At 38.8% G+C, this 17,997-nt stretch overlaps 1 protein-coding gene across 2 annotated transcripts in view; it reads right to left on the bottom strand.

The window, feature by feature from the left end:
• Positions 1 to 11,911: 11,911 nt before the first annotated feature.
• Positions 11,912 to 17,997, bottom strand: part of wdr27 (WD repeat domain 27) — a 57,154-nt gene continuing 51,068 nt past the window's right edge. For both annotated transcript variants that reach the window (XM_035992583.1, XM_035992582.1), the window contains exon 24: positions 11,912 to 13,719. In XM_035992583.1, the coding sequence (XP_035848476.1) occupies positions 13,606 to 13,719 (114 nt within the window). In that variant the 3' untranslated portion in view covers positions 11,912 to 13,605. The remainder of the gene's footprint in view (positions 13,720 to 17,997) is intronic.

Below are 17,997 nucleotides of genomic sequence, written 5' to 3'. Positions count from 1 at the left end.
CTTTCAAGATATTTCTGAAAACCTTCTGGGTGATTTGGACCACACCATGTCCAATGCTTACCTACGCAGCAGAGAATGGACATGGACTCCTCTTTTAAAACCACGGATCAGGAGTAGTCATGAAATGAAGGTGATGGATGTCAGTTAGGTTAGTTTCCAGCTCTCTTCTCCAAGCTGTGACTTCACTGTGGAGGTTTATGTGTTTTTAACAAAAAATGGGTTCAGTGTGACTCAGGAGCACAATCCAAAAAGCAAATCTGGCACCTGAAATGTTTAAAGTAACCAAGAACTGGAGAGAGTGACACATGTAACATGAAAATCGCACGTCTTCTGTTAAATACAATAGTTCTGGGCATGATGAAAATAAAGAGGTTCTGTAGAAATTTACTTTTTTTGTTAAGATTTACATCAAATAGTCCATTTAGGTTGATCATGCCAAACGCTGAGTCATACCAATGAAACAAATTTGGCCAGAATGGCTGGCATTGTAAAATATCATTGTATAATCTCCCACATGGAATGACAACTCTGCTTGCATGACAATTGCACCATAATGTACAGTATGTATTTAAATATCTGGAGGGAAGCAGCATTTTCTTTGGTAGTTCCTGACCTTATTACTGTGCTCTTCACTTACTGCAGTATAGTAGTACTTTAGTTTACTTGTGGTTATGGTAATGGCATCAAATGATCTTTGAATGAATCTTTGTTGCTCCAAAGCCAATGTGACTGCTTACCTCCCCATTTTCTCTACTCTAGAGATGGATTTATCATTGGTAGTCTCCAACTTGTCATTGTTTCTTCCAAAATGACTGAAGAGACTTTTGCATGTAACAGGCAGTCTTGTCACATTAAATACAAGACAAGACAATACAAATTAAATAAATTAAGCTTTCCTTATATCACCTTACTGTATGTGCAAAATGTTACTGGGTGGCACAAGCATGCATTCTTCTTGGAAAAGCAACGGCCTGGCTTTGGGGATTGCAGTGTTGTTCAGTTGGTCCATCACTTTGGTCCAGACTGAAGTAGTCTCACATTGCCAGACCTATCTCTCCAAAGCGCAGTGGAGTAAGACTGAAGTAACTGATTGTTCCTCTAGCGCCACCATGAGGTTGACAATGTGGTTTTAAGTATAAGTCTCAGGTCTCTCAATTTTGACCATCATCGGGTCAAAATTTCAATCTGTCCAATCATTTTGGTTTATGACCAAATATCTGCAAAACGAACGACATTCCCATCAGCATTAGCTGCACTTTGTGTTTTGTACTAATAAGCAAATGTTAGCATGTTAATACATTAAACTAAGAAAATGAACATGGTAAACATTATACATGCTAAACATCTGCGTGTTAGCATTGTCATTGTGCACATATTAGAGTGATGATATTTGTATTTAGCTGTGCTGTAAGTACAGCCACACAGCTGCTTGCACGGCTGTAGACAAGTGATGCTACCTAAAAAAAGAAAGACTGGACTCAGGCGTTTTCTTCAAATGTTCTCACAATAGCAATTTTCACTGTCAAAATATTATAGTGTTTCCCTCGCCAAACACAGGTCACTTAAATTTCACGGTCACTGACTTCATTTGTTTTTGTCTCTTCCCTCAATTTAAACACTTGTGTGCGCTCGCTTATTTTCTTTCTGCAAACTTTAGACAATATGTATCTTCCTACCATGCATGTTCATTTGACCTGATGACACAGTGTATTGTTTATAGTTGATGTATGGAGCCACATCAGTGCAACCATCAATCAAAGCCTCTGGGCTGCAGAAGGATTTGGAAAACTGAGACAGTGACTTGTGCAGAAATAGATCTTCACTCACAAAATAGTTTTTGTGTGAACCAATGACAGTTTGTACACATTTGATGACAAAAGCACTGAATGTGTGCATTAACTGGCTCATGTGATGTCATTTTCGAAAAACTTCTAACCTCTCAAACGTCCTCTCATTATGGCTAAAATGACACCATTACGATATCCCTCGGTTTCCTGACATATTACCAGAATCTCTTTCCTAAAAATACTGTCTAAAACTCCTGATCTTATTTCAAATAGAGGAAACACAGAGCATTTCCTCTCATACTGAGATGGATTGTTACACATAGTAATTTCCAGCAACATTTGAGTCACTCAACAGGCTTCATTTTACAGAACGGAGCTTCATGAATTGTTCTCATAGGTTTTGTGAGGCAATTGAGAAGTCGACAGGGGAGCAAGAAAGCTGTGGAAAACATTCAAGCTGATCTGTACACAGCATGAATCATGAATCAAAGCTGCAGGACTTCTAGTTTGACTTTCTGGATCCGAAGAAGGTTCTAACTGGGTATTGACATACTAATGCTGTCCACTAGTCACCCTACACTGTCAACAAACTGGGACTATTATAAGAAGTTAAACACATTGTATACAGAGTCTAGAAGAACTTGCAAAAAAGGGTCATCGTTTCCAAGGAACCACCTGTTTGCTTTCAAATCATCTAATTCCAGTTTTCATATGAAAATGGCTCACAAACCTTGGCTGAGATCAGCCATTACATCAAAGTGAGATAACCAGTGTTTATCTTGTTCTCCTCTCAAATGTTTATATGTGACCTATGTGGGTGGGAGTGATTGATACATGATTTGTAAATTCAACACAGCCAAAAGATTTCCTGGGTGATATTATGCAGCATCAGGGGAACACTTCAATGTTATTGTCACAAAGAGTACAAAATCAGATGCTGCTGCTCAAAACGTCAACCTGCCAAACCTTTGTTTGTGTGCTTAGCCAATATCCTAAGCGGAAGGATGAACAAGGGGAATCTTGTTTACTTCCATTGTTGCCTGCAGGACTGTTGGAGGATGGCAGGCTGTGAGAACCCTGTTAATTGCCTGCTGGTTGCTCATGTTTAGCGAGGGTCAAACACTGCCAGCTTTATGCAACGTTGCCTGTCATAGTGATGTAATCCGGCCTCCAGTCAATGGGATACGACTTATCCCCAGATGTGTATTTGAACTGTTGGACTTGAACACAAGCAACATGTCCCCAAAGTGCATGTCTGAAACACAAAGTTGGAGTTCTAAACTTCAAATAAATGTGAGTGCTGTATGAAATGAAAGAAAGTACTAGTAATAGCAGTGTTTCCCTAAATGTACGTTGACTCATACTTACCTGCATTTAGGTTAATGGGTGGGGGATTACATAACAACAATCACCATTCCGCTTTCCTCTTTTCTCACAATTTGCATTTTCATTTCAGAGATGCAATCATTTGGTAATGACTTACAGATTCCCATTTTGCTCCTTGTGCTGATGACATGTGTAGAGCTATGGCAGAGCAGTAAGATATATTGAGCAAATTTAAAAGAGCTTAAGAACTGTGAGAATTATCCTTTATTACGGAGAACATGCGCAAGTATGACTAAGAAATCTGGATGGCACAACAAAGCAGGACCTAGAGAAAGATTGATGTGTATGGACAGTGAAAGCAAGCACCATGAACTGTGTTGTGAGAGAGAGAACAAAGTGAGAGTGAGATCTCTTCAGTGTAGCGGAGAGAAGGAGGAGGAGCTCTGGCCTTGGGTCCCTGGGCACAGAAGGTGCTGCAGCATAGCTGAAGCTTCGCTGCCTGTTAAAACTCTAAACTAAACAAGTTTATATGTTCAAGTTAATAACTATGTTAAAGTATCACATCTATTTCCCACCAAAGCTCCCTGCACCAGTTATAGTTTCAAGTTACTTTGAAAATCAAGATTTCAAAACAATGCTTCTGTATACAGTAAATGAGTAAAGTACCCATATGACATTTAAAAATTGCAATTAAAAAAACTTCACCTCAACCAGCTACACCATTAAAATGCTGCTTACACATGAATGTATCAGTAACAATAATCCATTAATATAATACAGTATGTACTAATATAACACTGACAAGGGTCACTCTGCCTGAGTAGCCTACTTTTGATACTATAAGTACATTTTGCTGCTAAGAGTTTAGTTCTTTTAAAGCTGCAATAATCAATATTTTTACAATGGATCAAATAACTTTGTGTAATGTAATAGTTTCCTAGTAATGACAAAATCACAGAGAATTATCACTCTATTCTGCAGGTTCTATCAATGCTACAGAGCATTTTAGCATCTTTCAGCTCACTGTTTCAGTTTTTACAGCCGCAACTTTACTGTTACGTTTAACTTTTAGCCCTCTTATAAACCTGGGAGCGGGGAGAGAAATGCTGCCTAGGCAAAAGCCCACCATACACAGGATCCAAACCCACTGGTCGGCTCTTAGGCCCCCAAGGAATACATGCACAAATGCAGCTAGAGCGATACTACCTAGGGCTACTTACCAGCTCCTATATTTGGACCAACCCAAATTCTGCAAGGCATTAGATTATGATCCTTGCCTCCAAGCATTAATTCTGAATATCTTGTAGCATTAGGTAAAAAATGATATGTGTTCAGCTTTCAATACCCTCCTGTGGAAGGACTGTGTGGGAAGGACATCACTTCAGCTGACAGTGGAAAAAGAGATAATGCTTACACACAACTTATTAGCACCAACTAGACTTCTAAGAAACAGGGGGGCTGCCTGTCAGGCAATAATTCTGCAAGTAGCAGTCCTCTCTGGAACGCTCTTGGTACAAGGCTTGACAATAAATATTCTCCCTGGGAAATGGGAGGGTGAGTGATAGCCAGACCCCAGGGCCCTGAGATTGGCAATGTTACTGGCTGGCCTGCACTACCATCCAGGCAGAAAGCCTCATTCAACCCCTATGCTCAGTAGGACAAAGCCGTAGACAGCTGCAAAAGGGAGAACTAGCACCAAACCTCCCCAACAATCAAGTGTACAACTTGAAAACAGATTTGCACTTCTGCTGCAGGACCCTGGATCTCCGTCAGATGACCTGCTTAACTTGTCATCCACACACAGCAGCTTATGGACCGAGAGTAATGCTGAAAGCAAAGGGCTACAAGAAGAGCAAATGACTGGGCCTCAAACTGATTGTGGGTGATTTTGCTGCAAAATATGTTAAAAAAGCCAAGGAACACCAACATGCAGTATAGGCTTACTTCTTTCCCAAGGATATGGTTTCTGACATGACAGAAATATTTCCCACATATTCTGGCACACCCAACTCTGAAAAACATCCTGCACATACTGCACACAATGAAATTGTGAGACAACAAAATGAAATACTGTCACAAGACTTTACTCATATAATGAACACACCCAGCTCCTTGAATACAGCTGTGTTTACCAGTGGCCATCTCCCACCAGTCACAAGAGGAATTGAAAGCTTGAGCAGTTTGTTGGCTTTAAACTAGATTTGCCCTCCATTCAGTGCACCTTATTGACAATTTCAACCACAGACAATTTGTTTAAGGCCAATGGACTTTGTCTTAACAAGTCAGGACTAAAATTGTTTACCTCAAACCTATTTTACCTTCTGCATCACCCATCTGTTCCCACCGCAAAGGATAAGAAACAAAAGGAATCTAAACAATGACAAGACATAACACAACACGCTAGAAACCTTAAAAGAGAGCCACCTCCGCCTGAAGAGAGTTTAAAACATGAGGAACGTCAGAGCCAAGAGAGTTTCTCCGTCCCTGATGCCAAATACCACCTGTGAGGTTCACCTTCTTTATTCCCCTTTCCTCATTCAGGTCACCTCCAATCACCCTCCTTTTAAGAGGAGAAGGGTGACAAATCAGTGATTGGATTTGCCAACATGTTCTTCAGTTAAACAAAGATAAAACTGAAGTAATTGTTTTTGGGGCTAAAGAAGAACGATTAAAAGTCAGTGCTCAGCTCAATGGCCACATTAAGACAATTAAAAGTCTACTATCAGCTAGTCTATATCCTTGACGTTCCACTTCTGGGATTGCTCCATTGCCACCGGAAAATCCGCCGGATTTCACTCATTTAGGCCGGATGTCCGTTGCCTTGGGCTTCCTTTGTGTTGGCATTTTAAACTCCGGTCGATTTATGAGGACTATGGTTAACCTTTTCTCAGATATCTGCAGGGTAAATCCAGACAGCTAGCTAGACTATCTGTCCAATCAGAGTTTTCTGTTTCACGACTAAAACAACTTCCTTCCGAGCCTATTTTGCAGTGGCACCGAGGCTTTTCTCCGGTGCTTAGCATCGCCCAAGACAATTGTGATTGGTTTAAAGAAATGCCAATAAATAGAGCATGTTTTCCTCAAATCCCCAAATGCTATGTGGAGTAGCCAGATTCTCCTCCAGCGCGCTTTGGAGGAGGGTCTGGCAAAGCTAGACTAACTGTTAACCTACAATCACCTTAAGAAAATATATAGAATTAGAGGACTAATGTCTCAGCAGGATTTTGAAACAGTTGTCCATACATTTATATTCAGTACTGTACTGTAATCTTTCTTTAAAGGCTCTCAAAAAAGGTCAACCAGACAGCTGCAGCTGATTCAGAACACTGCTAGAGTCCTCACTAAAACTAGGAGAGTCCACTCTCACTGGTTTTAATATTGAGAGGGTCACAGAATACAAATATCTTGACTTCTGGTTCAATGGGCAAATCACATTTAAATATCACATAGAAATGTTTGTAGACTATGCCAGAAGCTTGGCTTTTTGTGCAGAAAAAAGAGCAGTTTCCCGCTGATGTGTAGGAAGATGATTGTTGAAGCAGATCTCTCAGTTTTGCATTACAGGGATGTCATATATCAACATGCTGCTGCCTCCACTCTGAGGCCTCTTGATTTCATTTACCATTCTTCCCTCAGGTTTATTACATTCACCAATGCATTCTATACGATAAAGTTAGTTGACCTTCCCTTTCCGAAAAGCATAATAACCATTGGTTATCTATCTACAAAGCCTTTAAGCCCTTATTGGAAAATTGCCATCCTACATCATATTTGCTCCTCCGGCACTACGGCCCATACCTAACACGCTACAGTGAGCTGATGCTCCAGGAAACCCTGTGCCAGAACAATTGCACCTCTTTATATCTATTAACATTCTCATTCACCTTTATCTACATGCTTGAGACTACATTCACTGAGCCTGCACGTCATATATTATCATATTTTTGTTTTAGATATGTGTCTGTCCATCTTTTTTACTTTGCTTCTGTTATTTCTGTATAAATAAAGGTTCAACAAAATTATTTAGTATTTTGGTATTCAAGTGAGTGCTATTTATGGCAGCAGGACAGTGTAAGTGGGAATGTTATAAACTACAGTGCCCATGTTCATCATAATGAAGAAAAATGTCAACCAATGCAATGACTTGGCTCATTGATATAGTTTTTTAAAAATAGTTTTTGGACAACAAGGAGGTCCATGGTACAGAGGAACAAGGTGCAGTATATCAGACAATTGTTGTTGGTTGGACCAATTGTTGTTTTTTGTCTTTTCATGGGATTTGTTGAGAATAAGAAAAATATGGAATATCACCAGCCCTATCCTTTAGAGGCAGAAATGAATGTGAGCAATAATGGCATGTTTATATTGTTTTAACAGCAAAATGGGATAAAACATTGCTGTTGGCACAGTTATACAATTTAAGCAAATGGGTTGTACATATCGTCAAGTTGAGAAGAGAATGTACTGCTCTTAGGACTATGATACAAGAAAACAATTATTAAAAACACACTAAGGATATGTGCAGGTAGCAACGTTACCAAATGTTCCAGAGAATTGCCTGCGCCTTATTAACTCCAGGTTTAGCAGCTGGTATACTGCTTCTGTCTGTTCACCGTGAATTTTAAGCACTCAGGGTAAATGAGTGTGATGCAGCCATGGTGTAGGAATAACATTTGTCTTCATCCCTGCCACAGCCAGCACATTCAGTGCTGGAGCAAACTAGATTTTGAGACATTTTCCTTGCTGCTGAATTTGTACGCTGAGTTCATTCAAGGGTATGAAAATCTGGCACAATATGAAATAGACTAGAGTAATGCCACAGCCTGAAGTTATTTCTCAAAGTTAAGTTAGTCAGACAGGTGATAGCCATGGTTGGTTTGCAACCACACTACCTGAAAACTAAGTTCAAGTACAGAATGACAGATGATATATTCTGTTTTTTATATTGCTCACTTTGATGCGTTTCAAACACTGCCAGCACTCTAAACCTGATGAGTTACTCTGATCACATCATTCTCCTTAAAGCTCTTTTGTTTGTTTGTACATTTCATTGCAGAATTAAAAGATTAGGAACCGAAGCTAGGTTTTTATATAACAGTGTTATGTAACAGTGATATCACAAATTGATAGCAGAAAGATTAACACGCTACACACAGAGACATGTGTACCAATCACATCCATACACTGAAGTTAAGCTCAACCACATGTGCTGTTAATTCTCCAGCTTGGTCAAACATGATTAAAGAGGAAAACATAAAATTGCCTCTTTGAGGAAATAAATTCAGTCATAAAAACAAAGGAATTTGCTAATGGTAGAGGTTGATGTTGAAATGCTATCTTTATGTCAGTGAGTGGTTGGAGTTTAGGTTGATGGGGCCTGAGAAATATGCAGACACTTGATGGTTTAGACTCAGATGCCAAACCATAATCTGATCTCACCCTTGCACCTTGGCTTAATGGAGCTGATGAATTGTCTTAACCATACGAAGACCTTGAAAAAAGATTGTGCACTTAACAAAAGTGGTTCTTCGACTCAAATGAAAACTTTGAATGTCCTTTTCTGCAGTAAATGCAGGATTCTTGGCTTTGGTGGATATTTGCTTAAAGAGAGTCAGGAATTAATGGAGCAAACTCATTTAATTTTTATAGATCAAGAATGTTATTCAAGAAGTTGAAAGGATTTCAAAAGCTTGACGGGGCTCCTGACCCCCAGTATCGTTCAGCGTTCTGGCACCTCGTGTTACGCGCCCCTGGTTTCCCCATTTTCCCCTGCTAACTCTATGAGGGTCTCGTGTTGATTTATCTAAGTAATAAGCATTTGAATGTTTATGCCTCCTACCCTGGATGACACCATCTGCTACTAATCTGTATTTCCGTTGTTGTGTGCACACAGCAGCCCAGCAGCTCGGGACAGAGTCAAGTACAAAGACATAGATTTCCCTCTTCCTGTGTGACACTGGCTCCATTTCACCAGTATCACTAGTCACTCTAACAGCGTACCATCCATGTTCATCCTTTACAGTTACCTTGTCTACTGTAGTCAGAAAGAGTTACTGAACACTCGGACATGTTCTGTAACATTCAAGCCAAAAATATGACTCAGTTTAATTTGTCAAGTCAGCCGTTTCTTCAAGACTTGAAAGCTTTAACATACACAAAGATATGTACAGTATGTGAATATAAGATGAACATGTGTATGGTAAGAGGGAAAATGTTCCACATGCAGACATGTAGTAATGTAATGCAAATTGATGTCATGATGACATTTGGTGCAACTATTTCTGTGCTAAAACTTAATTTTGGTGAAATCACTGGTGTTATGCACTGCTCACTGCTATGGTGTTTCTGCACAGCTTCTATTCAAATATTACTTTAACCTTTTCTTTGGTGTTTGACTTTCTGCAGGTGGCATAGCTTTCTTTGTTTAGCTTAATTGGCTATTGCTGTTCATGCTAACTGCCCAAATTAATGGTTTCCCAGAAAACTACTGGTGCTGCTGTTGGTGTAAAAATCAGTGGTGGAAAATATGTTAAGTATATGTATCAAGTAAAAGTTTGAATTGTATTGAAAGGATCCTATCATAGTATTATATATATGCATTAACTGAGCAGTATTCCTATTTTGAATTTGGTCAAGACAAACTTGATTTTAATTAACAATATTACCATCTGAAAGGCAGTGAAAGTAGCAGGAAATTAAAATATTCAAATAAAGTACCTGCAAATTGTACTGTATGTAAGTACAGTACATGTTACTACATTCTACCACTGCCTAAAATGTATTTTTGTGGGGGGTTGCTGTTGAAGACATATGTATATGTCAGATTGGTTGATCATATATTAGTCATTAATTATTGCTATGAGCTGGCTGAGTGACATGGCAGACTACAGTTGTGCGTGCATTAGTGCTTGTGCTGCTGTGGGTCAGCCTCTGATATCATGTAGTCTGAGCCCTGCATTAGTTTACACCATGGTGTTTAAGGCAGCATGTGAAAGCTCTCATCAAGTAGGCCGCCTATAATTTATTTGAAATAATTTCTAGAACGTTATATGATATAAAGAAAAGCTTTGCTTGACACTTGCATGAGTCACAACTACATGACAGACGTTTTTGACGTGCACAAATATCCCCATCCCTTGACTATGAGTTGCACTGAGTTCATGAAAACAAAAGAGCAGAGTAACTCAGAGGTCTTTGGGGGATCATTAAAATGCCCGTGCCTTGTGATGTATATTTTGGTTTTCTCCTACATAAAGTACTCATTTGGGAAAGGAAAGCATTCAAAGCTCAGGCCACAGGCCAGAGAGGCTACCAAAACACTTCACAGGTGATGTCGCTGGCATTTTACGTATTTACTGTGTAACTCTATGTTGTCTCGCATGTTTATGCTTTGTCTTGGCCATGTCGTCGTTGCAAATGATAATTTGTTCTCAATCGGCTTATCTGGTTAAATAAAGGTTAAATAAAAAAAATTCAATAAATGCACACTGAATTTCAGTTGTAGATGATGAAAAGCAAAATAAAGTACTAGATTGGGAGTTCTGCACTGTTTCCCCCCTCCAACATGACACTCTGCTCTGTTCAGTGCTGTCATATACAGTATATGGTGTCCTAGTACTCTGCAAAGTTCGATGCATATCTAGCTCTTCCCTCTGTCACATTAAATGACAAAGTATTGTAAGAGATCAAACTTTGGACCGGATTGTGTTATGATGTTCAGGTTGGCTATCCTTGGAATCCTTTTATATGCAAGTATAAACACGTCATTCTTTACAGGTGAGATCAATGTAGGGAGTGCAGCCACAGCAACCTCACATAGACAAGGAAAGTACGCATACATCAATATATCACTTTGGTTTGTGAACATGTGCTCACTAAATCAGGCTGTTGCAGGTTAATTCATATAAGAGAAGATACTAACTCCTAAACAGAAACACACACACACACACACACACATTCCAGCACATTAAATGGAGAAAGAACATGGCTACATAAATTTACTCCAAAGATAATTTGTTATGTTTTGTTCCAGTAGAAAGTCTCTTCTGCTTGCAGGAACACTAAAGCTTACCATGACAAGGCAGACTCGATCTTGCCAGTACATACCTATCTTTGTGGCGTAAAAAAACATGCACACAGACAGACAGACAGACAGCATACAGACCCAGACACCCACCCACACACCCACCCACCCACACACACACACACACACACACACACACACTGGTGTCTGACCAAAGAATAGGTACCACCCCATAAATTCTATGCAGCCTCAGCCCTGCTTTCTTTATAATGTATACCATCAGATTTTGTTAAATGGAAACCTGGCAGCTTATATTGTGCAACTTCAAAGGTATATTTTATCTGCTCAGCTAAGGCTGGTGGTGCACAGAGAACAATCTGGAGTCTGCCTCAGTTTCATATAAAGCACACAGTCCAAAAACACAGAGTAAATCAAATGCAGAATATAGGACAGAGGAAAAGGCAGAGAGGAGTGAAGTAGTCTTCACCTAGCTCTGAGGGAGTTAAGACAAGGCAGCCTATCAGTGGATTTATCATTCTATCATCAACGTCAGTGTCAGATAATGCGTCAAATGTAATATCTTTTCCGAATGAACTTGGGATGAGTAACGCTTGAAATTTCATTCCATTCCAGATAGGTAAAGTTTTCCTTCAGCCTCTCACATGCCGGCAGCGATAATGGCAGCATAGAAGGAAATAGTAGGAGTTTTTTTCAGGGAATGAAAAAGTGAAAATTGAGTGTCTATCTGTTAACGTTAAAGAAAATTAAGTGGTTGCCGATAAAATGTCTTCCGGATTTATTACTAAGTCATTGACTGTGGAATTATACTTATGAAACTGAGAAGGAAAAAGCTTTAGATTAAACCTGAAAGCATACATGATGTAGTCACCAGTAGTTACTAAGGTATTGCATAAACTATTTGATTGTTGACATGATGCCCAAACAAGGGGGTCTCAAAACATACACTTACAAGAACATACAAAGCATTACAAAACAACACAGGAACTAGATGACATTGAGAGGAAGAGGATTGGTTCAAAAGTATTTTGATCAACAACTTATATGATCAACAGCACAGTCCAGTATTGTTGATGTAAGTTCTGAAGCCAGTCTATTTCTGACACACCAATAGCAAATTTACTCTTTTATTTTCTTTGTTTACAATATGATCAATGTGTGGTTTAAATGTAAGCCCAGAATCAGTCCATAAATCTAGATATTTAATTTCATTAACTTTCTGGAGAGATACCTTCATAACAAACTAAAACCAGAGACTTGGATTTGGAGTTGAGGTTCTGTCTCATACCAAAGACCTTTGTGTAAGACTTTTCTTTTTATTGAGTTTGTTAGCTGGCAACCAAGTTTGTAAATTGTTAATCTCAGATTGCAAAGTATTTTGAATATGTGATAATAAGGCCCTGATGTATATATAATAGTTTCAATGTATACATTGCAGTATATAATAGTAACTAAAAACAATCAGAAAAAAATCAACGGGAGATCACAAAAAAAAACAGAAAACAGAAGTGGTCCTAAAGTAGAATCTTGATGCACACCTTACATATTCCCAATACAAACGGCATGCAATAACACAGCCACATACATACAGCCACATACAGCAACTACATTCCAAAAAACAGACAAATATTTTACAATAAATGATTTCCACAGGCATGTAACAATGATCTAACAATGTACTTGACATTTATATTATTAATGATTTAGCCCTTTTAAATCCTAAATTTCAGTTATTTTATTCTGTTACTATAACAGTTGTAGTCAGTTGTAGCTGACATTTTGTTGCGACTGTGGGTGAGAAGAGTAAATGTATAGCTCAAACAATGCTGATGGGTGTGTCAGTATAAACAGTAGTAGCATCTGTGTATCTGGCAGCCAAAGAGGTTGCACCCAGTTGATGTCATAGCTCTGTGTGCTGATCTGTTAAGTGGTCACAGCCAGTGATATAGAAGTACATCTGTTCCACATATTGAACAAAGAAAATCTGATGCTTGACCATGCAGAATGTGGACGGATGGATGGGAAGAACGGCTGATACAATTGTTTTTGGAAAACTTAGCTGTAATTATCTGTAATTGAGTATGTATCACCTCATTGCATCACAATAATGTGGTTAAATGAATATGATGAAAGATATTCAATCAAACCACTCATATCCCTTTGAATCCCAGTCAAAGAAAAGCGATCATAATGATGTACATACTGGAAGTTTAACGAAGATGATGCTTACATGGATGGCTCCTTTTTACAATTTGAAGCATAGAAGTAAAAGAACACCACAGGCACATATAACAAGAAAACAAAACCTCTTTAAACTTGTCTATTTTTGGTCTTGATTTAACCAAGAAATAAAAACAAAACCCTTACTCTCTTCTTTCCCAGTAAAATCCTAGCCAGGGGTTGGAACTGCTTTAATGAAACCTGCATGGTCTTTGCAGCAGCCTGCTGTAATTATGCAGTCATCTTGGGGATGCTATGCACAGCAGCACTGGTGTCATGAGACAGAAGGGCCCCACTGCTGGACTGAAACAATCGCAGCTTCCCATCCAGGGTCCCAGTTAGCAACTAGGAGAGACAGAAAAAAAATGACATCACTTTCAGCTTTTGTGGATATTTCCTAGGAACTGTGTCACACATCACTCTTTTTCAGGACTCTCTATTAAGACGACCAAGTTGCAGAACAGCACACCTGCTTCCTTAAAGAAGACTATCATCACTGAGGTCAAGATCATGACTGTGTTTCTCATAGAAATTCTTGATTTTCAATACCTGCCATATATCCCAAAAAACATGAAGACTCCTGGCCTGAACTTTGCTATAAAACTTTGTTTAATCTGGAGGATTCCTGTCAGTGCTAGTCATGATGAGTCAACTGTTAAGACATTAACAAGACATACATCAATAAACTAACATCCCCCCACACACCCATTTAAACAAACACATGCACACATGCACACATGCACACATGCACACACGCACACACGCACACAGTAACCAACATGTGGATGTGGTACACAGACAAGCACACATGTACACAATCACTATTTCACTATATTTCTTAGCAAGAAGGGAGGATTATCTCATCTGTTTCTATCAGCCAGTAGAGCAGATGAGGGTGAGGGAACATTACCTCAACACCCTGACAGCCAATCAGCAGCAATAGCAATAGGAAACCGATTTGGGCTTCAGAATGATACATATTCATATCTGCAGCTGCTCAAAGTAGAGTATATGATATGATGGAACAATCATAATTCAAGACAGTTGTTCACAAACGGCTCTATTTTCACTTTATATTCTAGCATACGTGACAGTTAAGACCAGGGAGTATGACAAACCATTTCAGATCTATTTCATACTACTTAAACCCTACTTAAAAAAAGCTATTTGTACTACACTTAATCCCACAGTCTTAAAGGACTTTACAAATCCTACATGATGAAAAAATAACTGAAAACCCAACAACTTGCAAAGTAAATGGAATGAATGATCAGATCTGCTGTGTAGCATTACTGTCATTTATGGTGATTTCAGTCTTTTTAAAGTATACTAACAGTGGGCATCTTGGAAAACAACTATTTGCCAAGCAGTGATAAAAACCACATTTGGCACAACAACAGTCCAACATTTTTTCAAGCTGTTTTATTCAGGAGAAATCATCTTTTGCCAGCATGCATATGCCTGTGCTGGGAGAGTGAGCCCCAATAGCTGAGGTCTGAAGATGACTAAACAATTTACAAACTGGGGTAGATTTAATCTTCTTTTGAGGGGTAATCATTGCAGCCCCTCTCCTATAGACACACAGGAGGATTTGCAGGTGTGTGTGTGGTCAAAGACAAGAAGACAAGAGGATTTCTCCAAAAAAGGCAGCCAAGTAAACACAAATACATTACACCTACATAAGCATGTGTTGTAGTGTTTTTTAGCTTATAAATATGTTATATCAACAATAGCCAAGCTATCTGGGTCCTGCCCGAGCTGCTAAAATAGCTACTTAAAACTCAAGAGGGTCAGAGAGCAGCTCCATTAGCAACCACAGCTCTCTTCATCAACTGCCATCCAAAACCATTAGACTGTAGACACATTTTCTAAAAAGGTGATAACCACCATTAATGGAATTTTAACTTCATACACTTGCAGTAAACATCTGTAATCCGATGCATTCCATCTCTGCAACCTTAAACATCAAACAGCTAAGCTGATGAGGACCAAGGGTCTGGGAGACCTTCACGGTCAGAAGTCAAACTTTCTTGCGAGCTAATTCACTGTAGACATGTAGGATGGGGTCATGCTCAAATATGAGATATTTGTCTTTCTTTAAGATCCCACTTCTAGGAAACACCGTTTTCATAGGTATCTCTGTTTGAAAATGTATTTGGAAAGTCAGATGCAATCCTGTCACCACGGTTTTCAAGTAATTTGCAAGCATCTGTTTTTCACCTTTTATTGACCTTTAATAATCTCAAAGACATAAATCATACATGAGAAACAATGTTGAAAATGTGGGCTGCTTCCTCTTTTTAATGATCTATTTGTTTTTAATAATAATTTGTTTTTCTGTTTAGAATATTAAAATTCTCATTCAAAACTTATTAGCAACTAGGGATCGTAAATCAGATCGAGAATTTGCATGGGGCGTCACGCATGTTACATAATCTAAGTTATTGTCAGGCATGCTGGCTTGATACCATGGAAAAAAAGACCACAAATCAAATAGTTCAAAGCAGGAATAGAAATCATGATTAAGAATCCAATGTGGGTTGGATTTCCAGTGGTGAACACTGTGTCAAATATTGACATTCTGGACAACAGTAAGTGTCCGTCTGCAGAAACTGCTATGAACAATAGCTGAGGCTTTGAAGATATGAGGAGCGATGTGTTTTCCCTCCCAAAGGATATCATTCATCAGTTGTAGAGCGCAGACTTCACAAATGCCAACATACCAGGATGTTCTGTACTGTACACTGAGAGGGTAAAGAAGATCCACATGAGAGATGGGAAAAGGGGCAGACGGTCAACAGGGTCACGTTTGATGAGCTTACAAGTACATGAATGTATAGCCTGATGCTAGAGGTGATGGTACTGGTGGGCACTTGTGTATGATCCCATGGAGATCTATTTAACCTTCTATTCATATTTATGCATGCATAGTATTAATACACAAAGTTCTATATAAACCTACATTCCAGCTAAGTTTTATTTTTGTTCTCCCTATTGTTTGTTATGAATGTTTCTTATTTCTTTGTAAAAATGAGAGAAGTGATAGTAGTTAAAATTGGTAACTGAAGGCAATGACTAGCTATATTGCCAAAAATAATCTTTCATACATTTTCAATTAAGTTTGCATTAATCTAACCTTACTCTCTTATCCTATTTATTATTACTGATGGAAATGAAAAACGATCCAAATAATGGAGTTACAGTAAATGTATATGTGTCCAGCTCAGACTCCCAGCCTGTTCATCCATCTGTCTCTGACAGTCAAGGTAGAACTCATCTATAAAAGCCCTGGACAGGCCCATCTGTGTGAATTTTACAGAACACAGAGAAATACAGATACGATCAGACTCACAGCATTCCATGTGCTTGCTCCAGAAGCTGCGTGTCGAATTTCTTTCTCGAAGAAAAATGCAGGAAACACCCAGAAATACAAAGAATAATGAATGTTTATTAAGGCTGACACAATCACAGAACACATTATCATTTCAATGTGACAGTGCTGGAGCACTAGCCCTGTCATTATCTCAGCCTTTTTAAAACAAGTTCAACGTCATCACCAAAATGGTTGCACAATGAAAAATCAACTTACATTTTTCCTCTGGTAGCCTAAAGTTGTAAAACACGCTTACCAAAATTAAATCTATTCTGTATTTGTATATCTGTTTGTTTCAACATAAATCTGTATCTGTAAGATGAAGAGTTAAATGAGAAGATGGATACCACTCTCATGTCTGTACAGCAAGTATGTAGCTGGAACCAGTAGCCGGTTAGCTTAGCTTAGCACAAAGACTGGTAACGGGGGAATGAGTCTGTCAAAGGTACCAAAAGCTTATCAATTAACACATTATATCCCATGTTTAACCATTTTTTCACTCCACCAATTAGGGAAATACAGTATGCCTGTTTGTTGGCTGTCTGTCTGTGCATTTAAAGTGATCATGTAGTTATCTAAATTTCTTTCTTTCTTTCTTATCTAATAAAGTTATATATTTATGTATATTATAGGTATATATGTTTATATGTTATTTAATACTTTTGTGTTCATGCCAACTTTAAATGTGCATATCTGAGCTACCTCAATGCATTAAAGCTGCACACTGTCATTCCAATTTACGTGTACTGCATATTTTGGGTATTCAGGCAAAGAAAGGACACTATTAAGGAACACTATTAACTATCTAACCAACTAACCATGGCCAACTGAGAAAATGCTGTCTACTACACGTGAACGGTTTTGATACTTAAAAACGCCTCTTGTGACTTTGTAACTGGACCCAAACTCTGTATTCCCTCACTTCCTGTGCATTGCCTTCCAGCTGTGTTAAACACAGGCCAGTTGATTTCAGAGAGGGTGTCTCAGCTCAGTCTGTGTCTCACTCTAATGTGACATTCTGGAGCAGACAGCGGAGTGCACCTCTGTATTTGCTGTCTGGCCACTACAGTAAGAAGAGATCATTTTGCTCTCTGGGGTCAGGCAAAGAGGAAATAAAGAGATCAAATATAAAAAAATAAGGAATGTGGATAGCTTCTTAAATGCAAAATCGGTGGTTCGAATGAGACATGAGACATTACGACAGCGGTAATGGACAATTCCGCTTCGAACCTGTAGGGGGACCGAAGCGG

The sequence above is a fragment of the Sander lucioperca genome, chromosome 15, assembly GCF_008315115.2.
Source record: "Sander lucioperca isolate FBNREF2018 chromosome 15, SLUC_FBN_1.2, whole genome shotgun sequence".
Taxonomy (NCBI): Eukaryota; Metazoa; Chordata; class Actinopteri; order Perciformes; family Percidae; genus Sander; species Sander lucioperca.
This window is presented reverse-complemented; position numbering and strand designations above follow the sequence as displayed.